Source organism: Heptranchias perlo, unplaced genomic scaffold (assembly GCF_035084215.1).
Source record: "Heptranchias perlo isolate sHepPer1 unplaced genomic scaffold, sHepPer1.hap1 HAP1_SCAFFOLD_90, whole genome shotgun sequence".
NCBI lineage: Eukaryota > Metazoa > Chordata > Chondrichthyes > Hexanchiformes > Hexanchidae > Heptranchias > Heptranchias perlo.
In genome coordinates this window covers 2,340,715-2,363,845 of record NW_027139940.1, presented here as the reverse complement: position 1 = coordinate 2,363,845, position 23,131 = coordinate 2,340,715, and the positions used below count along the sequence as shown (strand labels likewise).

At 43.2% G+C, this 23,131-nt stretch overlaps 1 protein-coding gene across 1 annotated transcript; it reads left to right on the top strand.

Moving 5' to 3' along the window:
• The first annotated feature begins 7,258 nt into the window (after positions 1–7,258).
• LOC137319852 (probable G-protein coupled receptor 139) lies at positions 7,259–8,149 on the top strand. Its single transcript, XM_067981766.1, has one exon. It carries the CDS (start codon positions 7,259–7,261, stop codon positions 8,147–8,149), a length of 891 nt encoding a protein of 296 aa, XP_067837867.1.
• The last annotated feature ends 14,982 nt before the right edge of the window (positions 8,150–23,131 follow it).

Sequence of the window (23,131 nt, the reverse complement as noted above, 5' to 3'; positions counted from 1 at the left end):
GAGCTGGAATCTCTCCGTAGCTCCAGCTTAAATTCTGCTCGTTCGCAGATCTTTGACATTTAAACTCTTTGTACCTCTATCTCTCCCGATGTCTTTTCTCTCTGTGTTTTCGCTAATGGACCCTGAGGCTTAGTTGAACGGCCAGGGCTGATCGAACCTGCAATACCAGCAGAAACGTGTAAAGAAAGGCCCAGACTGTAGAAAAAGAAAAGGTGATACCCAGTTGATGAATTCGTGGCTAATGTTATCACATTCATGTCCCTTCGCACTTACAGTGAAAAAAGCAACAATTTGAGGAAACTATACTTATTGTAGAATGTGGAATATGAGGATGGCGAGGCAGACGACAATGTAACTTCAGGCTATCGACCCCCTAACAGGAACCACACTGTAGGACAGGGGATACAGGACGCAATAATAGGGGCTTGTGAGAAAGCAACAGCGACAATCATGGAAGATTTTCATCTACATATAGATTGGAAGAGTCTGATTGGCAAAGGTAGCCTGGAAGATGAGTTCATAGAGTGCTTTCGGGACAGTTTCTGACAGCAGCACGTTCTAAAACCAACCAGAGAGCAGGCTATTCTTGATATGGTAATGTGTATGAAACAGGATTAATTAATGACCTCGTTGTAAAGGAGCCTCAAGGAAGCAGCGATCACAATATGATTGAATGTCCCGTTCAGTTTGAAGGAGAGAAGAGTAAGTCTAAGACTAGTGCTTTAACCTGAAATAAAGGCAATTATGAGGGGCATGAAAACAGAGCTGGCGAAAGTGAACTGGGAAATTAGGTTAAGGGATATGTCAGTAATGAGGCAGTGGCGGACATTTAATGAGATATTTCATAACACTCAGCAAAGTTACGTTCCAGTGAGAAAGAAAGGCTCGAGGGGAAGGACGTACCATCCGTGGCTAACTCAGGAAGTTAAAGATAGTATCAAATTGAAAGAAAGAGTACAATTCCATGAAGATTAGTGGCAGGTCAGAAGATTGGACAGAATATAAAAAACAGCACAGAATGACGAAAAGAATAATAAGGGGTGGGGGGGGGGGGGAAATTATAGTACGAGAGAAAGCGAGCTAGAAATATAAAAACAAATAGCAAGAGTTTCTACAGGTATTTAAAAAGGAAAATAGTAAGTGAAGTGACCGTTGCTCCTCTAGAGAGTGAGTCTGGGGAATTAATAATGGAGAATTAAGAAATGGTGGATGAATTCAACAGACATTTTTTTTATTCGTTCATGCGATGTGGGCGTCACTGGCAAGGCCGGCATTTATTGCCCATCACTAATTGCTCTTGAGAAGGTGGTGGTGAGCCGTCTTCTTGAACCGCTGCAGTCCGTGTGGTGACGGTTCTCCCACAGTGCTGTTAGGAAGGGAGTTCCAGGCTTACCCAGCGACGATGAAGGAACGGCGATATAGTCGGGATGCTGTGTGACTTGGAGGAGAACGTGCAGGTGGAGTTGTTCCCATGTACCTGCTGCTCTTGTCCTTCCAGGTGGTAGAGGTCGCGGGTTTGGGAGGTGCTGTCGAAGAAGCCTTGGCGAGTTGCTGCAGTGCATCCTGTGGATGGTACACACTGCAGCCACAGTGCGCCGGTGGTGAAGGGAGTGAATGTTTAGGGTGGTGGATGGGGTGCCAATCAAGAGGGTTGCTTTGTGCTGGATGGTGTCGAGCTTCTTGAGTGTTGTTGGAGCTGCACTCATACAGGCAAGTGGAGAGTATTCCATCACACTCATGACTTGTGCCTTGTAGATGGTGGAAAGGCTTTGGGGAGTCAGGAGGTGAGTCACTCGCCGCAGAATACCCAGCCTCTGACCTGCTCTTGTAGCCACAATATTTATATGGCTGGTCCAGTTAAGTTTCTGGTCAATGGTGACCCCCAGGATGTTGATTTTGGGGGATTCAGCGATGGTAACGCCGTTGAATGACAAGGGGAGGTGGTTAGACTCTCGCTTGTTGGAGATGGTCATTGCCTGGCACTTGTCTAGCGCGAATATTACTTGCCACTTATGAGCCTAAGCCTGGATTTTGCATCCGTCTTCATTGTGGAGGTTACAAATAAGATGCCAGAAATAATTGTGATCAAGAGGTGAAAGGAATGGAGGAACTTGAAACATTTACAATCACCAGGGAAAGGGTTCTGAAAAAAGTATTGGAACTAAAAGCTGACAAGTCCCCAGGTCCTGACGGACTTCACCTGATGGTCTTAAAAGGAGTGGCTGCAGTGATCGCAGATGCAGTGGTATTAATTTTCCAAAATTCTCGAGATTCTGGAAGGGTCACATCAGATTGGAAAATAGCGAATGTGACTCTTCGATTCAAGAAAGGAGGGAGACAGAAAGCAGGAAACTGCAGTTCAGTTAGCTTAACATCTGTCAGAGGAAAAACGATAGAATCGATTATTAAAGAGACGAGAGCAAGGCATTTAAAAAATCTCAATGCACTCAAGCAGAGTCAACACGGTTTTTGAAAGGGAAATCGTGTTTGACTAATTTATTTGAGTATCTTGAGGAAGTAACAAGCAACAGGGATAACGGGTTCCTGTGGATGTGGTATACTTGGATTTCCAGGAGGCTTTTGACATGGTGCCACAACACAAAATAAGAGCTCATGTTGTCGGGGGCAACATATTAGCATGGATAAAGGATTGGTTAGCTAACAGGAAACAGAGAGTAGGCACAAATGGATCATTTTCAGGTTGGCAAGATGTAACGAATGGAGTGCCACTGGGATCAGTTCTGTGGCCTCAACTATTTACAATCCATATCAATGAATTGGATGAAGGGACCGAATGTATGGTTGCTAAATTTGCTGATGACACAAAGGTAGGTAGGAAAGTAAGTTGTGAAGAGGACATAAGGGGTCTGCAAAGGGACATAGATAGGTTAAGTGAATGGGCAACAATTTGGCGGAAGGATTATAATGTGGGAAAATGTGAACTTGTCCACTTTGGCAGGAGGAATAGAAAAGCAGTATATAATTTAAATGGAGGGAGGTTGTAGATCTCTGAGATACAGAGGGATCTGGGTGTCCTCGTACATGAATCACAAAAAGTTAGTATGCAGGTACAGTAAGTGATTAGGAAGGCAAATGGAAAGCTGTTATTTATTGCAGGGGGAATGGAATATAAAAGTAGAGATGTTTTGCTGCAGTTGTACAGGGCATTGGTGAGACCGCATCTTGAATAATGTGTGCAGATTTGTTCCTTTAAGAAAGGACACAATTCCTTTGGAGGCGATTCAGAGAAGGTTCATTGGACTGATTCCTGGGATGAGAGGGTTATCTTATGAAGAAAGGTTGGACAAGTTGGGCCTGTATACACTGGAGTTTAGAAGAATGAGAGGTGATCTTATTGAATCATATGAAATCCTGAGGGGACTGTAATGTGCAGTTGCTGAGAGGATGTTTCACCTTGTTGGAGAGACGAGAACTTCGGGGCCAGTTTAAAGAGAAGGGTCTCCCATTTAAGACGGAGATGAGGAGAATTGTTTTTCTCTCGGAGAGACGTGAGTCCGTGGAACTCCCTTCGCCAGAGAGTGGTGGAATCAGGGTCATTTGAATATTTTTAAAGCGGAGTTATAAACATTCCAGATTAACAAGGGATTGAAAGGATATAGTAGGAAGACGGGAATGCAGGGCTTAGGTCACAATCAGAACAGCCATAATCTTACCCAATGGCAGAGCAGGCTCGAAGGGTCGAATTGTCTACACTTGCTCTTAATTCGTTTGTTCGTGTGTTCGTATGATGGGCCGAAATGTCTCCTTCTGTGCTGTATCTTTCTGCGATTCTATGATTGTACGATGAATAATACGCTTGGAAGATGAAAAAGATCTGTCAGCCCTGATTGACAATAAATTGAAACTGTCGCAACAATGCTCTGTAGCGGTGAATAAAGCAAATATGTTGGGATGTATTAAATGGTCAACATTGAGCTGAAATGGTGAGGTCATCCTGTCACTTCATAAATCGTTGCTGCGCCCTCAATTAGAATACTGTTTACAGTACTGGTCGCCACTGTAGGAAAAGGATGCTGCAGCTGTTGAATGGATACAGTAGGGAGCAACCAGAATGAGTGAGGGCATGGAGGGATTTGGTTATGAGGAGCGCTTAGTGGACATGTTCTCACTGGAAAAGAGAATGTTGAGAGTTTATATGATTTCTGTTTTTAGGATTCTAAAGGGACGAGATAATGTGGACCATGAGAAGGTGTTGCACCTTTCCAGAACTATAGTACCAGAGGACATGACCTGCACTTGAAGGGTGGTGAATTCAAAACTAAACTGCAGTAATAAGATTTCAGTGTCCGAGTGGTACCTCTATGGAACGGACACAGTCAGTATTGATTGTTTCAATTGCAAATTCGATACATTTCTTTCTTAATATCGTATTTTGGGGTACAATATATGAATAATTTGAGCAATGACATCCGGTAAGTGTAGCATCTTTAGGCTGAAAGTGTGACTTTGGACCGATGGTTCACAAATCTCTCCACCACTGGGGTTTTCCTCGTGTCATTTCTGGGTCTGTTGTAGACTAGTTGATAGAGATTAATTGTTATGATTAGTAAACAACACCATTATCATTGTATCAGGATGGTAGAAGGTGCAATAGATCTTGGTCTTTTATCATCTAGTAATTCTTATGTTTCACTTTGTATCATTGCTGCAAGACCGTGACTTTCATATTCATGTTCTGTTCTTTCCAAAGTTACAAAGATTATATTCTGATCATCATAGCGTTAGATTATACCGATCTACAATGCCTGTGAAAATTTTTAGTGTAACAGTGGTTAGTGTAACTTGTTTGTTCAATGACGTGATTAATATCCGTCACCATGGAATACAATTCACCCAGAAGAGGTTTTCTTTACAATAAATACGGCGTTTAATTCAACATATTACCTCAGAGAATCAGGAGAACATCGCCTCCAGCATCAACTGGAATCATCAGTCCACCAACAAACTAAACTAATGGATTCGTTCCTGATAACAAAATATCTGATACTCTGGACACTGAAGGATTTCCAAAAGATTTACTATCCCTTCCTCGCTGCTGTCGGTGTTCCTGGTATGTCCCGACATCCAGCTATTAACTCTATATACCTCGTTTCACTGTATTACTGTTCTTCTTATTTAATATCCCTCATTGCTGCTGTTGGTGTCCCTGGTAAGTCCTTATATCCAGTTATTAATCCTATAAACCATGTTTCACTGTATTACTGATCTTGTTATTGACTATCCGCTCGTCGCCGATGTTGGTGTCCACGGTAAGCCTTTATTTCCAGTTATTGATTCTGTGACCAATGTAACTCTGTGACACTGGTCTTGTAATGTACATCATGACACAAAAGGTGGTAGAAGTTTGGAACTCTCTTCCGCAAACGGCAATTGATACAAGCTCAATTGTTAAATTTAAATTTGAAATAGATAGCTTTTTGGCAGCCAAAGATATTAAGGGATATGGACCAAAGGCAGGTATATGGAGTTAGATCACAGATCAGCCATGATCTTATCAAATGGTGGAGCAGGCACGAGGGGCTGAATGCCCTACTCGTGTTCCTATGTTCCTATGTTCCTGTGACATCCAGCGAACTGTTAGATTCAAGACACCCCACTTACTGTGTTCGATATAATATAGCGGTCCTCGTTGTGACTATTGGACAGTCACCCATTCACTGGAATCAGCTGAATGAATACTCCGCCCTTATTTACCGCTGTTTGCTCCACGTGATTCAAATACTATTTGAGGCTCTGAAATCAGCAATTTCACTGAACGATTCCCTGCCTTCATCAGATTACTGTCTTTGGTCTCCACTGAAACCAGTGTCAGTTCACAAATTCTCAGCACGAGTTTGCCAGGGACCTTTAACTCCAGCTCCATGTGGTTCAGGTTGTGGGAGGAATGATTCAGTTTCCGTCAGCTGCCTCACTTCTCCCCATCTCCCTCACTGCACCAGTGTCACTGCCCCCGGATGCTGAAGACAGAAATACAAGTGCAACATTATCAGGATCAATTCTTCATTTTATGATATTGCAGTGGATCTATCTCCAATCATTGCTGTGAAATAACCATTTAGTCCCAGACCAGTCTGACACGGTTCAAAGGATCGATCAGCGAGTCTCACGCTGATTTTCTACCATCTCCTGCTATTCCACAATTCAACTGAGTTCACGTCATTTTATCCTGTTTATTATATGGATATGTATCCATGCGATTCTTACTGGACTGCGATAAATCATAAATAAATTTCATAAATTATTCTCCCACATTCCCCGTTTCAATTCGTGAAACTATTTGATGATCACCAGCAGATAAAACCCAACAGCCCAGCGCTGCTCTTGTGTTCAGATCATTAATGTTTTAATGTTGTCCGACTGTCTGAAATAACTGATCATTCTTATAAACACTATTTGTAATATAACTGGACAGTCGGTCTTTAAAATTAATGACAATTAGCACATTTCCCACGTTGGATGTGAAGGTTCTGATTTTACTAATTATTCCATTGCTGGTTGAAGATTCTTTAACCGATCAACTTAAAGTCCTAAATAGTTCCTCTCCTGTCCGTCCCTCCTGACCACTGTCACCTTACATAGCAACCGTTCCACATCCCATACTTACCTCTGGGTGTGGTTGCGATGAATTTACGACTTCGTCGCTCCTTTTTAGTCTATAAATGTTTGCCTTGTCTGTTTCAGATTGATGTACAATTGACCCCCTGTCCTGTTTCTCCCACAGAAAGTTTTCTCATGCCCAAATATCACAGTCTAATTCTGAGCACGACCATCAACTAATAAAGAGCTTCCTGAGAATGTTGCTGCTATTGATTTTATCAGCGCTGTCAAATGGTCCTGCATGGACTCCATGGAATCAGACTGCACTGGACATTGACTTGGTTTTCACTATTTAACAAACATATTACTGGAGCAGCGAGAGAAGGTGTATTTATTACATTTAATTAAGATACAATAAAGAATTGGATAAATATTTGAAATGAAAAAAAAGGCAGAGTTATGAGGAAAGAGAGTGGGCGAACGGGGTGGCTCATTCATAGAGCAGGGAACAGCACGATGATTCAGTGATTCGATGATTCTGGGATTCTATTCTATGATTCTATGATTTTTTGCTTCTTTGATACTGGGATCCTCTGATTCTATAATACTGTGATTCTATGATTATTTCTGACACACGGGCGCCATTGTTCTTCGGGATTACAAAAAATTCCTTGTCTTCCGCTGAATTGCAGTTAACTTAATGACGATCATTGTCCTGTTTCGTGGAAAGTGCGGACTCTCCAAATGTGTCACTCGCTACCTGGTGGCCATGGCAGCGGCGGATCTACTGGTCGTTTTCACTGATCTGATATTGAGGCAGATCCCCATTACTTATCGTTCACAGTTCACTTTTCAATACCACATTCCCGTGTGTAATATTCACACCGTCCTGCTTTCTGCAGCCACAGACTGTTCTGTCTGGTTCACCGTCATTTTCGCCTTCGATCGATTTATGGCCATTTGTTGCCAGAATCTGAAAACTAAATATTGCACCGAGAAAACGGCGGCTGTGGTTTTAGGAACAGTGACTGTGCTGTTCTATTTCAAGAATATTCTTTGGTACTTTTTCTATACCGGTGATTATATGTTATCCAATAGCTCCTGGTTCTGTGGTGTGACAAGCGATGGTCCATATTCGCAGATATGGACAGGCATTGACTTCCTTCATTATCTTCTGAGTCCAGGTGTCCCATATGTTCTGATTCTGCTGCTCAATACGTTCACCGTCAGACACATTGCAGTGGCCAGAAGAGCCCGCAGTAGACTCCGGGGTCACAGCAATAGGGAGAGTCCCAGTGACCCAGAGGTGGACAGCCGAAGGATATCCATAATTTTACTGTTTGTTGTCTCGGGGAATTTCATCCTGTTATGGGCGCTGTTTTTGGTGTTTGCAGTTACTTTGCGAATGTGGATGATCTGGTATTTTTCTGTAAATCTTCCTACATTTGTACATAAAATGGGATTCATATTTCAGCTTCTGAGCTGTTGTACAAACACCTGTATTTATGCTATAACACAGACTAAATTCAGAGAGCAGTTGAAGAATGTGGTGAAATATCCATTTATTGTAATTGTCAGGTTAATTGAATAATTTAAAGAATGGAAGACTTTATGACATTAGATTCTTTCTTGGACGTTATCCGATTCATCCTCTACCCTGAACATCCATTCTCCAAAATGGAGTACTGTGGTTACAGTCCAGGCAACGCACAATATGTCCTCCAGGAACTGACCAAAATCATTTCAATAATACGAGCTCGGGCACAAATTAAGACCAGAGCAAAAAGTATCGTGGAGAAAGTATTAAACTCCTTTCCCAGGAACACGCTGTTAATGTTTTTTGGTTCAAATCTTCAGATTCCCACCTAAAACCATCATGGGAGAGAACTCACCTCAAGGACTGCACGGTTGAAGAGAAGACACATCCTCATCTCAAGGACTGCATGGTTAAAGAGGAGACACATCCTCACCTCAAGGACTGCACGGTTAAAGAGAATGTTCGATATTCCATGAAGCATTGAATGTTTACAGCACTTAGGCATGCCATTCGGCCCATCGAGCCCGTTCCGCCTTTTGGAACAGTAAACCAGTTCGTCCCATTCCCCCGCTCTTTCCTATAAGTCCTTCAAACGTTTCCCTTTCAATTATTTACCAAATTCCTTTTTGAAAGCCACTGTTGAATCTGCTTCCAACACCCTTTCAAGCAACGCATTCCAGTTCACAATTACTCGTTGTGTAAATAAGTTTTTCCTCATGTCGCCTTTGGTTCTTTTGCCAATCACCTTAAATCTGTGGCCTTTGGTTCTCGGCCCGTCAGCTAATGGGAAACATTTATCTTTATTTACGTTATCTATAACCTTCATGATTTTGAATACTTCTATCAAATCTCCTCTTAACCTTCTGTGCTCCAAGGAGAACGATAACAGCCTCTCCAGTGACGCCACATTGCTGATGTCCCTCATCCATGGTACAATTCTGGAAAATCTCTTCTTCACCCTCTGTAAGGCCTTGACATCCTTCCTAAAGTGCAGTGCCCAAAATGGAACACAATACTCCAGCTGAGTTCCAAATAGTGTTCTATAAAGTTTTGGCATAACTTCCTTGCTTTCGTACATTATGTCTCCAACAATAAAGCCCAGGATCCCATATGCTTCTTTTCAGCAGCCTTCTCGTCTTTTCCTGCCACCTTCAAAGATTTGTGTACATACACCCCCAGGTCCCTCTGTTCCTGAACCACCTTGAAAAATATACCAATTACTTTATATTGTCTCTCCTCATTCTTCACATCAAAATGTATCACTTCAAGCTTCTCTGCACTAAATTTCATTTGCCATGTGTCGGCCCATTTCACCAGTCTGTCTGTGTCCTCCTGAAGTCTGTCACTGTTCTCCACATTCCTCATCACATTCCCGAGTTTCGTGTGATCTGAAAACTTTGAAATTATACCCTGTGTGCCCAAGACAAGTTCATTATTTTATATCAAAAGGAGCAATGGTCCTGATACTGACCCCTGGGGACAAAAAGTGTATACTTCCCTCCATTTTAAAAACAACAAATATTCATCTCTAATCTCTGCTTTCTGTCCCTTACCCAATTTGGGCTCCACGCTACCACTGTGACTTCAATCCCATGAGACTTAATTTTGCTCACGAGATAGTACGTGGGACTTTATGAAATGCACTTTGAAAGTCCATATACACAACATCAACAGCACTACCCTCATCAATCCTCGCCGTTATTTCATCAAATAATTCATTGAATTTAGTCAATCACGAATTTCCTTAAAATATTCAGTGCTGAATTTCATTTATTAGCCCATACTTTTCCAAGTGCTACTTAATTTCGTCCCAGATTATTGTCTCTAAAAGTTTCCTCACCACCGATGTTAAGCTAATTGCCGGGTTTATCTCTCTCCCCTTTTTTTGAACAGGGGTGTAACATTTTCGATCCTCCTCATCTCTTGCACCGCCCCATTTCTGAAGAGGATTGGAAGATTGTGGCCAGAGCCTCCCGAATTTCTATCCTTAATTCACCCAGGAACCCAGGATGCATCCCCTCTGGACCGGGTGTCGTGTCTACTTTGAGTGCTGACCACCTTTTAATACCTTCACTTTACCAATTTTTATCCTATCCAATATCGCAACGACCTCCCCCTTTACTGCTACATTGACAGCATCCTCATCTCTAGTGAAGGCCGCAATAAAGTCCCTCAATCATACCTTCTGCCTCTACAAGAAGATCTCTTTATTTGTCCCGAATCGGCCGCTCCCTTCCTTTGACTGTACACTTCTACTATTCATATGTTTGGAAAAGTCTTTCATGTTCGCCGTTAATCTGTTCTCACAATCTATTCTCGTAATCTCTCTTTGCCTCTCATTCATTTTTTGGATCTCTTCCGTACTTTCTGCATTTCGCCCAGTTCTCTACTATATTCTGAACCTTACATTTGTCATAAGCCTCCTTTTCCTGCTTCATTTTGCTCTTAAAATATTTTGTCACCCAGGGATCTCGAGCTTTGGATGTCCTTCCTCTGTCCCCCTTCCACTGTCCCCCCGCCCTCATGGGAATGCTAATCCTTTATATCCAAAACGTTTCCTCCTTGAAAGCATCCCATTGGTGAATTAGTGTTTTGCCCAATGGTGTCCTTACCCCTGCCAAATGAGTTTAAACCATCTCAAAAAGCGAGTTATCCTTCACGCGAGGATATTACTCCCAGCTCTGTTGAGGTGCAACCTGTCCGGCTGTTACAGTTCCCTCCAGCCCCAGAACATTCACAATGCCCCAATAATCTGAAGCCCTCCCTCCTGCACCATTTTCCAGTCACACATTAACCTGTCTTATCCTACTATTCCTATACTCATTAGCACGTGGCACTAATCCTTAGATGACTACCTTTGATCTCCTGCTTTCTAACTTCAGCCTTCGCTCCTGAAACTTTGACAGCAGGAGATCAACCCTTTACTTCCATATGTCATTGGTTCCCACATGGACCACGACTTTTGGCTGTGCCCCTACCCCCCTCAAAATGTTCTGCACGCTCTCAGTGATATCCTTTACCCTGGCACCAGGGAGGCAACAGACGTTGCTGGAATCACGTCGATTGTTGCAGAAACGCCTGTTTATCCCACTGCTTATTCAATCACCGATAACAATTGCATTTCAACACTTTCTTCTGCCCCCGGTGCAGCCGAGTCTCGAACGGTGCGGTGGATGTGCCAGTTACTGCATCCCGCCCAGTTGTCAACACCCTCACTGGTACTCAACATTGGATACAGATTTGTGAGTACCTCACGCATAGTGGATTCCTGCACTGCCTGTCTGCTCCTCCTAGTCTGCCTGGTGGCCTCCTCCTGCAACTCTCCAGAGCTGCGGGGTCACCACATCCTGAATCATGCTATCCACGAAATTCTCAGCTTACGGTATGCACTGTGCTTCCGGCAGCCACCCGTCAAGCTCAGAAATTCTGAGCTCGAGCTCGAGCAGTTGACGACACTTCCTGCACACGTGGTTTTCCAGGACACACAGTGTGCTGGATTTCCCACATGGCACAGGATGTGCAGCTCCGGACCCCAGCAGTCCTGCCATGTTTGCGAACAGTTATTTGAACTGTCTTTTTAGCTTTAATGCTATTTAACTGATAAGCTAAAACAAAATACTGAAAGAACAACAATAAAAAAGCACTAACAACTGTTAAAACGGTAAACAATCAATTTAATATCAATAACAACAACTCAAAACAACAAACACATTCACCAATTAATGAAATATTTCTCTGTATGTGAACGATTCCTTTGCTGACTAGTGTCCATCCGCCTGCTTGTGTTTTCAGATCACTCTTTGATTTTTCTGTCTGCTTCAGACTCACCGCTCGCGCGATTTTATCGTCTTAAATTCAAAGTCATAGAGTCATAGAGTTATACAGCACGGATAGAGGCCCTTCGGCCCATCGTGTCCGCGCCGGCCATCAAGCCCAGTCTAATCTAATCCCATATTCCAGCATTTGGTCCGTAGCCTTGTATGCTATGGCATTTCAAGTGCTCATCCAAATGCTTCTTGAATGTTGTGAGGATTCCTGCCTCCACAACCCTCTCAGGCAGTGAGTTCCAGACTCCAACCACCCTCTGGTTGAAAAAGTTCTTTCTCAAATCCCCTCTAAACCTCCCGCCTTTTACCTTGAATCTATGTCCCCTTGTTGTAGAACCCTCAACGAAGGGAAAAAGCTCCTGAGTATCCATCCTATCTATGCCACTCATAATTTTGTACACCTCAATCATGTCCCCCCTCAGCCTCCTCTGCTCCAAGGAAAACAAACCCAATCTTCCCAGTCTCTCTTCATAGCTGAAGCGCTCCAGCCCTGGTAACATCCTGGTGAATCTCCTCTGCACCCTCTCCAAAGCGATCACATCCTTCCTGTAGTGCTGCGACCAGAACTGCACACAGTACTCCAACTGTGGCCTAACCAGTGTTTTATACAGCTCCATCATAACCTCCTTGCTCTTATATTCTATGCCTCGGCTAATAAAGGCAAGTATCCCATATGCCTTCTTTACCACCTTATCTACCTGTTCCGCCGCCTTCAGGGATCTGTGAACTTGCACAGGATTGGGGAATCTGCATTCGATACATTAAAAGTGTTGGGACATGTATCAGGAACCCGCATTGGATATATTCAAAGGGAGCAAAAACGATTGAGAGACACGCGTCAGCTACATTCAGAGGAGCCTGCATTAGATGCATCCAAATAACCAGAATACAATTGAGGAAAACGGCAATAGGGCGGAACCAGAGAGACAAGATTTCATCCGCCGGCCGGCAAGAAGCAGAGGCTGAATCTGATCTGTGTCATGTGGGAGCAGAAAACAATATTCCAGCTGTTTATATTCATGATCCTGCACAATATTCCAAACTGTTCTCAACATCTGCAATTCCTGGTAAATATCGGAGGGCTTTAGATTATTGTAATGATCGCTGCGCTTCCTCCCGATTTTATGAATTTTCAGCAAATTGAATCTCACAAAACCGGTGAAATATTAATTACCGAGATTATAAACAAATAACTCTATTACAATTTAATTGCGAAGGCGAAGTGGTTCAGTTATGAAACTCGAAATCTGAATGAAGTTTCCCCCCCGCGGGTTCGAACCCTCCTCGCAGGGGCTTTGCTCAATGTCGGGCTCAGTGTTTCTTCGAGTTTATTTCCTTTCATCCGCTCCCTCTGGAGATCACTGGTCGCGAAACTGCTCTGAATTCAATCCACTGCATTTACTAACCTGCTCTTACACAGATTGAGGCAAAGTTTATTGTTGTGATTGGAAACACGAATAATATCTGGGAGTCAATTCGATATTTTGGGCTGTTAGTAACTGAACAAAATGCAATCCTCAGTGAGAAATAAACACACAGAATAATAATTTCAAAAGAGCAATTCAATATTTGGCAGAAAATAATAACAAATGGCCATTAATGTTTAAACACACACTTCCGTTCCGAGTTGGACACGTTTTGTCCAGTGTGTAAATCGACTGAGGCAGGACTCAAATCGGCAATCTTCTGATAACATCACGATTAACACCGAAACCAGACGCCTTATCCATTAGGACAAGTGAGCACTCTGCCGTTCCACAGACTAATGATCCTTAATCTTAATAACCAGTGATTGAACAATGTGACTGGATTTGTTTCATCTCCATTCTCTGCACGGTACATTTCCCAGCGGCTCATTGGTCTCGGGGGATGATTCTCAATTTGTGGGATTCCACTGATCGATCTCATTTCAGCGCTGCAGAAGGCAAGATTGACTGAGATCCAGAGCATGTTTGAGCTCCAGAGGACAGAATGCAGAGGGTTTGTCGTCGCAACACACGTGGGGAAGTGACAATATCTCATGATGGTGTGTGTATTGAAGGTGAAAGCGAGTTTTTCCGAATTCAGGCGATGTCATGGGGGCAGAACGCAAAATGGTTCTGTGTTGGCGGGAATTGAACCCGTGTCTCCTGCGTGGCAAAATATAAATGTCATTCACTTTTCCACAATAAAGGGATTGACAATCATTGCGGGAACATGGAGACAGTCTGGTCTCGCTCACTGCAGAAATCTCCATGTCACAGCGAACCAGATCTCCTGTAACCAGTGCGGCCTCCCTTCGGGCTTTTCTGGCAGCACGAGTCACATCCTGCCAATTGGAGTACAGACCCATTATCCCGACAGCGCTTATCACGTTCCCCGAACCAGTGAAAGGTCTCCGATCGGAACAGGGATAGAACATTTTGAAAACTTTCTGCGTTAAAAATGAATAAATATAAACAACGGAACAATTCTGTTTTGATATTAAATGTGAATAAAATCCAGTTGCTCCCATCCCCGGTATATTTGCTCTGTCTCTGTACGGTTCTATTCACTCAAATCCAAATCACTTCAAAGGGATATAGACAGGTTAAGTGAGTGGGCAAAAATGGCTGATGCAGCATAATGTGGGGATATGTGAGGTTATTCACTTTGGTAGGAAGATTAGAAACACAGAATACTTTTTAAATGGTGAGAAACTATTAAATGTTGGTGTTCGGAGAGATTTGGGTGTCCTCGTACAAGAAACACAGAAAGTTAACATGCAGGTACAGCAAACATTTGGATAGAGAGGTCCTGCAGGTACAGCAAGCAATGGAGAGGGGCGGTAATTATAGGGTTAACATGCCCAATTTCAAATCCAGTCAACAACGGCTGAGAAACTGCGAGATCCTGTGGGAAAGAAGCGAGAAAGGAGCGTTATGCGGTGGGCAGACGCCAAAATATCTGGGGGAGAAATTATCTGCGTCAGGGATGGGAAAGGTTTGGACATGAGAAATGTTCCAAGAGATAAGAGAGTCCAGGCGGGCAAGGCCAACTTGACAGGTCAAGTCGGTGGAACGTCCGGAGAACAATCAACAGATAAAGCTGGGATACGCATGCGCGAGAGAGGGAGGTGGCCTGCAGGCGTTCTCACGGAAGAAACACTGGAATGAAAGTACATAAGTGTTAACCTCGAATGACGCAGGCGTGTTTATGTATTAACCGTATGTTAACCATATTCATTAATCAGTATAAAGGTGGCATAGGAACAAGAGGAGGCCACTCGTCCATCGAGCCTGTTCCCCCATTCAATCAGTGTCATGGGAACGTAGGAACATAGGAATAAGAGTAGGCCATTCATCCATCGAGCCCGTTCCCCCATTCAATTCGTGTCATACTCTTGCAAAACAAAAATCTGTCAATCCCTGTTTCGAAATGTTCGCCAGTTGTGGCAGGACCTATTCTTGACCCCTCCTATTTCCCGTCTATCTGCTGACCCTCGGTGATATCATTCGAAAATACAATATCAGGTTCCCTGTGCATGGTGACGAAACCCAGCTCGATATTACCACCACCTCTATCATGCCTTCCACTTTCTGATTGGTCACACTGCTTGTCCGACATCCAATACTGGATGAGCAAAAATTTCCTCCAACTAAATATTTGGAAAACCAAAGCCATTGTCTTTGGTCCCGGATGCAACCCCAGATCCGCAGCCACCGACTCCATCCTTCTCCCTGGCCACTGTCTGAGGGTGAACCAGACCATTCACAGCCTCCGTGCCCCAGTTCACACTGAGATGAACATCCAAACACATCTCAGCTCCTTCACCAACACCACCTACTCCCACCTCTGTAACATCGTCATCCTGCTCCCTGCCTCAGCTCATCTGCTGCTGAAACACTCATCCTTGCCTTTTCTTACCTCTATAATCGACTATTCCACTGCTTTTCTGGCCGGCCAACCGTCGTCCACCATCCACAAAGTTGAGCACATCCAAAACTCTGCTCCCGATATCATAACTCGGAACAAGTCCCATAAACCCATCACCCCTGTACTCGCTGACCAACATTGGTTGTCGGCCGGGAATGCCTCGATTTTAAAATTCTCATTCTAGTTTTCAAATCCCACCATCGCCTCGCCCCTCCCTCCCTGTCTCTGTAACTTCCTGCAGCCCGACAACCCTCCGAGAGATATCTGCGCTCCTCCAATTCTTGCCCTTTGCACTCCCCGATTTTAATCACTCCAATATTGGTGACCGTGCCTTCAGCTGCCTGGACCCTAAGCTCTAGTATTCCCTCCCTAATCCTCTCCGCCTCTCTGTCTCTCTCCTCCTTTAATACGCTCCTTAAAACCTACCTCTTTGATCAAGCTTTTGGTCACTCTTCCTAATATCTCCTTATGTGGCTCGGTGTGAAATTTTGTTTGATAATCGCTCCTGTGAAGCAACTTAGGACTTTATTTAAGTTAAAAGCGCCATATAAATAAACGTTGTTGTTTTATCTTTCACAGTTCGTGCATCAAACCGTGATGTCACACTTCATACATCATACCGTGATATCATATTGCACGCATCACACCGTGATGTCACACTTCATGCATCAACCCGTGATGTCACACTTGATACATCATACCGTGATGTCATATTCCACGCATCATACCTCATGTCACACTTCATACATCATACACTGATGTCATACTTCATACATCATATGGTGATGTCACACTTCACACACTATATGGTGATGTCACACTTCTTACATCATACACTGTGACAAGGAAGGGCATCCAAAGCTCGAGCTCCCTGGATGACTAAAGAGATAGAGATTAAAATGAAACAGAAACAAAGTGGATTATGACGAATGTGAGGTTCATAATACAGTAGAGAACCAGGTTGAATACAAAAAGGACACATGAGATTTAAAAAGGGCATAAGAGGGGTAAAGAGAGAATATGAGAACAGATTTGCTGCTAAAATAAATGTCCTTTATCAACATATAAGTAGTTAAAGAGTAGTCCCGGGAGTTTGGGACCGATCAGAGACCAAAGTGAAGATCTTCCAGTGGAGGCAGAAAGCACACTTACTAAATGAATCCTGTGCACCCGTCTTCACTACAGAAGAGGATGCTGCCAATGTAGCAGTAAAGGAAGAGGTAGTCGAGAAATTGGATAGGATAATAAAAGATAATGAGGAGATACTAAAAGGGTTGTCAGTCCTCAAAGTAGAAAGGTCACCCGGTCTGGATGGAATGAATCCGAAGTTGCTGATACATGTTAGGTTGGAAATTGCTAAGGCTCTGACCACAATCTTCCAATCCTCCTTAGATAGGGGAGTGGTGCCAGAGGACTGGAGAATTGCAAATGTGACACCCCGGTTCAAAAAACGGGAGAACGATAACCCGGCAACTGCACGCCATTTCATTTAACGTCGGTGGTGGGCACACTTATCGAGACATTACTTCACGACAATATTAATTGGCACATGGAAAATTTTAGGTGAATAAGTGAAAGTCAGCACAGATTTTCTAGAGACTAATCGTTTTCGACTAACTTGGGTTATTTAATGAAGTAAATGAGACGGCTGATGAGGGTAGTGTGGTCCTTGTTATGTATATGGACTTTCAAAGGTGTTTGAAAATTACCACATAATAGAATTGTTAGCGAAATTGAAGTCCATGGAATTAAAGGAGCAGTTTCTGCATTGACACGAATTTGAAAAAGGAACGCAAAGCAGAGAGTATTAGTGGCCGGTTGTTTTTGAAACTACAGGGAAGTGTGCAGTGGTGCTTCCCTGGAGCCAGTGGAGGGACGACTGCACTTTTTGATACATATTAATGATCTGGACCTAGGTATACAGGGCATAATTTCAAATTTTCAGCATACACGAAACTCGGAAATGTAGTAAACAGTGAGGAGGATAGTAACAGACTTCAGGAGGACATGGATAGACAGGTGAAATGGTGTAACGACATAAGAATGTGCAGGACAAGTTGAGAAGTCTGTTGAGAAGACATGCAGGATCCTTGGACTTATAAATAGATGCATAGAGTATAAAAGCAAGGAAGTTTTGCGCAATCTTTTTAAAACCAGCCTTTAGGACCCACTGGAGTATTGTGGTATATTCTGGACAGCACACTTTTGGAAGTATGACAAGGCCTGAGAGAGCGGAGAGGGGAGATTTACTAGAATGATACCAGTGATGTAATACTTCAGTTACGTGTAGAAACTGCAGAAGCTGTGGTCGTTCTCCTTGGAGCAGGGAAGGTTAAACTGACCTTTGATAGAGGTGTTCAATATCATGAAGGGTTTTGATTGAGTGAATAATGAGAAACTGTTTCCAGTAACAGAATGATTGGCAAGCAGAGCACTCAGATTTAAGGTAACTGCAAAAGAACAAGATACATCATGAGGAAGATAAATACGCAGTTATTTGTTATGATCCACAATGGTGGAAGCAGATTCAATAATAGCTTTCAAAAGGGAAGTGGATAAATTTGCATGGCTATTGGGCAGGAGCAGAGGAGTGGGACGAATTGGATAGCTCTTTCAAAGAGCCGGAATTGGCACGACAGGCCGAATTGCCTCCTTCTGTGCTGCATCATTCTGCGATTCTATGATTTTTCTCCAAATAACAATCCTGGAAAATGAAAGAGATCTGTCGGATTGACAATAAATTGCAGCAGTCGCAACAATGCCCGGTGACAGTGAATGGAGCAAATATGTTGGGGTATATTAAATAGTCAACATTGAGCTGATATAGTGACGCCACCCTGTCACTTAATAAATTATTGCGGCGACCGCACTTAGACGACTGTGTACAGTACTGATCACGACTGTAGGAAAGAGATATTCCAGCTATTGATTGGATACAGGAGAGAGCAACTAGAACGAGTGAGCGGATGGAGGGATTGGGTTATGAGAAGCGCTTAATTAAATTGGACATGTTCTCAGTGGGAAAAAGGTTGAGAGCTTATATGATTTCAGTTTTTAGATTCTAAAGGGAACGGACAATGTGGACCATGATCAGCTATTTCACCTTGTCCAGACCCATAGTACCAGAGGACATGGCCTGCGCTTGAAGGGTGGGAATTTCAAAACTAATCTGCAGAAATTATATTGCAGTGTGCGAGTGGTATATCAATGGAACAGACACAATATGGAGACGGTGGAAGCAGTCAGTATTGATTCATTCAAATGCAAATATTAAATAGATATCGTTCAGAAAATAGTATTTTGGGGAACAGTCTGTGAATACGTTCAGACATCACATGCGGTCAGTGTAGCACATTTAGGGTGAAAAGTTAACTTTGGACCTCTGGTGCCCAAATCTCTCCACCACTCGGGTTTTCCCGTGTCATTTCTGGGTCTGTTGCAAACTAATTGGTCGAGATTGATTGCACGATTCCATTATTATTGTATCAGGAGTTTAGAAGGGCAACTCGATGGACCTTGCTCTTTTGTCGTTCTGTAATTCTTAATGTGATTTGGAATCATGCTGCATGACCGCGACATTCACATTTATTTGTCATTGTTTCCAAAGTAACTGAGATTATATTCTGGTCATTGTAGCGTTAGATTATACCTTTCTGCCGTGCCTGCGAACATTGTTGGTGTAGCAGCGGTAATTGTAACCTGTTTGTTCAATGATCTGTTTAATGTCAGTCACCATGGAATACAATTCTCCCAGGAGAGGTTTACTCCACAATAAAAAAGGCGTTTAATTCACCACCTCAGCTCAAAGTGTGAGGAGAGCATCGCCTCCAGCATCAACTGGAATCATCAGTCCATCAACAAACTAAACTAATGGATTCGTTCCTGATAATAAAATATCTGATACTCTGGACACTTTACGATTTCCAAAAGATTTACTATCCCGTCCTCGCTGCTGTTGCTGTCCCTGGTAAGTCCCGATATCCAGTTATTAATTCTGTAAACCACGTTTAATTTTATTGCTGTTCTTGTTATTTACTGTCCCCTCGTCGCAGCATTTGGTGACCCTGGTAAGGCTTCATATCCAGCAATTAATTCTATAAACCATGTTTCATTGTATTTCTGTTCGCGTTATTTAATAACACCTCCTCGCTGCTGTTGGTGTCCCTGGTAAGTCTCGATAATCTGTTATTGATTCTGTGACATATGAACAACTGTATTACTCGTCATGTAATGAATATCATGACATCCAGAGAAACGGGGAAATTCAGTGCACTTCTCCCACTGTGTTTGGTATGATAACTGCCTCCTCTTAATGTGATTGGTAAAATACCGCGCTCCTCTTACTGTGTTTGCTGTAAAACCGCCCTCCTGTTACTTTGATTTGGATACGACCGCGCTCCTCTTCCTGTGTTTGGTGCAATACCGCGCTCCTCTTCCTGTGTTTGGTGCAATACCGCGCTCCTCTTCCTGTGTTTGGTGCAATACCGCGCTCCTCTTCCTGTGTTTGGTGCAATACCGCGCTCCTCTTCCTGTGTTTGGTGCAATACCGCGCTCCTCTTCCTGTGTTTGGTGCAATACCGCGCTCCTCTTCCTGTGTTTGGTGCAATACCGCGCTCCTCTTCCTGTGTTTGGTGCAATACCGCGCTCCTCTTCCTGTGTTTGGTGCAATACCGCGCTCCTCTTCCTGTGTTTGGTGCAATACCGCGCTCCTCTTCCTGTGTTTGGTGCAATACCGCGCTCCTCTTACTCTGATTGGAAAAAACCGACGCTCCTCTTACTGTGTTTGGTATAATACCGCGCTCCTCTTCCTGTGATTGGTATAATACCGCGCTCATCTTACTGTGTTTGATATTATACAGCGCTCCTCTTACTGTGTTTGGTATAATACCGCGCTCCTCTTCCTGTGTTTGATATTATACAGCGCTCCTCTTACTGTGTTCGGTATAATACCCCGATCCTCTCACTTTGTTTGTTATAATACCGCGCTCCTCTTTCTGTGTTTGTTGTAATACCGCGCTCCTCTTACTGTGTTTGGTATAATACCGCGCTCCTCTTCCTGTGATTGGTATAATACCGCGCTCATCTTACTGTGTTTGATATTATACAGCGCTCCTCTTACTGTGTTTGGTATAATACCGCGCTCCTCTTCCTGTGTTTGATATTATACAGCGCTCCTCTTACTGTGTTCGGTATAATACCCCGATCCTCTCACTTTGTTTGTTATAATACCGCGCTCCTCTTTCTGTGTTTGTTGTAATACCGCGCTCCTCTTACTGTGTTTGGTATAATACCGCGCTCCTCTTACTGTGTTTGAGAAAATACCGCGCTCCTCTTACTCTGATTGGTATAATACCGCGCTCCTCTTGCTGTGTTTGAAATAATAACACGCTCCTCTTCCTCTGATTGGTATAATACCGCGCTCCTCTTACTGTGTTTGATATAATACCGCGCTCCTCTTACTGTGTTTATTACAATAACGCGTTCCTCTTAGTGTGATTGGTATAATACCGCGCACTTCTTACTGTGATTGGTATAATACGGCTCTCCTCTTCCTGTGTTTGGTATAACACCACGCTCCTCTTACCATGTCTGGTATAATACCGCGCTCCTCTTACTGTGTTTAGTATAATCCCGCGCTCATCTTACTGTGTTTAGTATAATCCCGCGCTCATCTTACTGTGTTTGGTGTAATGCCAGGCTCCTCTTACTGTGTTTAGTATAATCCCGCGCTCATCTTACTGTGTTTGGTGTAATGCCAGGCTCCTCTTACAGTGTTTGGGAAATACCGCGCTCCTCTTACTGTGTTTGGTTTAATATCTCGATCCCCTTCCTGTGTTTGTACAATACTCGAGCTTCCTCGCTGCGATTATTGGACAGTCACACATTCACCTGTCTCGGCTCAATGAATCGTCCGCCCTTATTTTCCGTTGTTTGCTCCACGTGATTCAAAAACTCTTTGAGGTTCTAAAATCAGCAATTTCATGAACGATTCCATGCCTTCATCAGATTACTGTCTTTGGTCTCCACTGAACCCTGTGTCAGTTCACAAATTCTCAGCATGTGTTTGCCAGGGACCTTTAACTCCAGGTCCATGTGGTTCAGGTTGAGGGAGGAATGATTCAGTTCCCGTCAGCTGCCTCACTTCTCCCCATCTCCCTCATTGCACCAGTGTCACTGCCCCCGGATGCTGAGGACAGAAATGCAAGTGCAACATGTATCAGAATCAATTCTTCATTTTATTATATTGCAGTGGATCTATCTCCAATCATTGCTGTGAAATAACTATTTAGTCCCAGACATGTCTGACACGGTTCAAAGGATCTATCAGCGAGTCTCACGCTGATTTTCTACCATCTCCTGCTATTCCGCGATACATTTTTTCCTGTTTATTGTATGGATATGGAACCACACGATTCTTACTGGACTGCGATGAATCATAAAATAAATTAATGTTTTATTTTCCCACATTCCCTGTTCCATTTGATGCTCACCAACAGGTGAAACCCAGAAGTCCAGCGCTGCTCCTGTGTTCAGATCTTTAATGTTTTAATGTTGTCAGACTGTTTGAAATAGCTGATCATTCTTGTAAACGTTATTTGTAATATAACTGGACAGTCGGTCTTTGAAATTAATTACAATTTGCACATTGCCCACACTGGATGTGAAGGTTCTGTATTTACTAATTATTCCATGACTGGTTGAAGTTACTGAAAACGATCAACTTAAAGTCCTTAATATTTCCTCTCCGGTCGTTGCCTCATGTCCACTGTCACTTTGCATAGCAACCGTTCCATATTCCGTACTTACCTCTGGGTGTGGTTGCGATGTGTTTGCGACTTCGTCGCTCCTTTTTACTCGAGAAATATTTGTCTTTTCTGTTTCACACTGATATATCTTTGACCCTGTGGTCTGTTTCTCCCATAGAAAGATTTCTCTTCCCCAAATATCACAGTCTAATTCTGAGCACGCCCATCAAACTAATAAAGAGCTTCCTTAGAATGTTGCTACTATTGATTTCATCAGCGCTGTCAAATGATCCTGCATGGACTTCATGGAATCAGACTACACTGGACATTGACTTGGTTATTTAACAAACATATTACTGGAGCAGTGAGAGAATATAAATTTATCACATTTAATTAAGGTACGATAGTCAATTGGAAAAATACTTGAAAAGAAAATATGCAGAATTATGGGGAAATTGGAGAGTGGTCTTACAGGATTGTTCATTCAGAGAGCTGGCAGGAGCACGATTGGCTGAAGTGCCTCATTCTGTGCTTCAGGATTCTATGACTCGAAGATTCAATGTTCCTGA

Excerpts from the sequence above, each read along its gene's own strand:
- LOC137319852 (XM_067981766.1), top strand. The coding sequence starts at position 7,259 with ATGACGATCATTGTCCTGTTTCGTGGAAAGTGCGGACTCTCCAAATGT.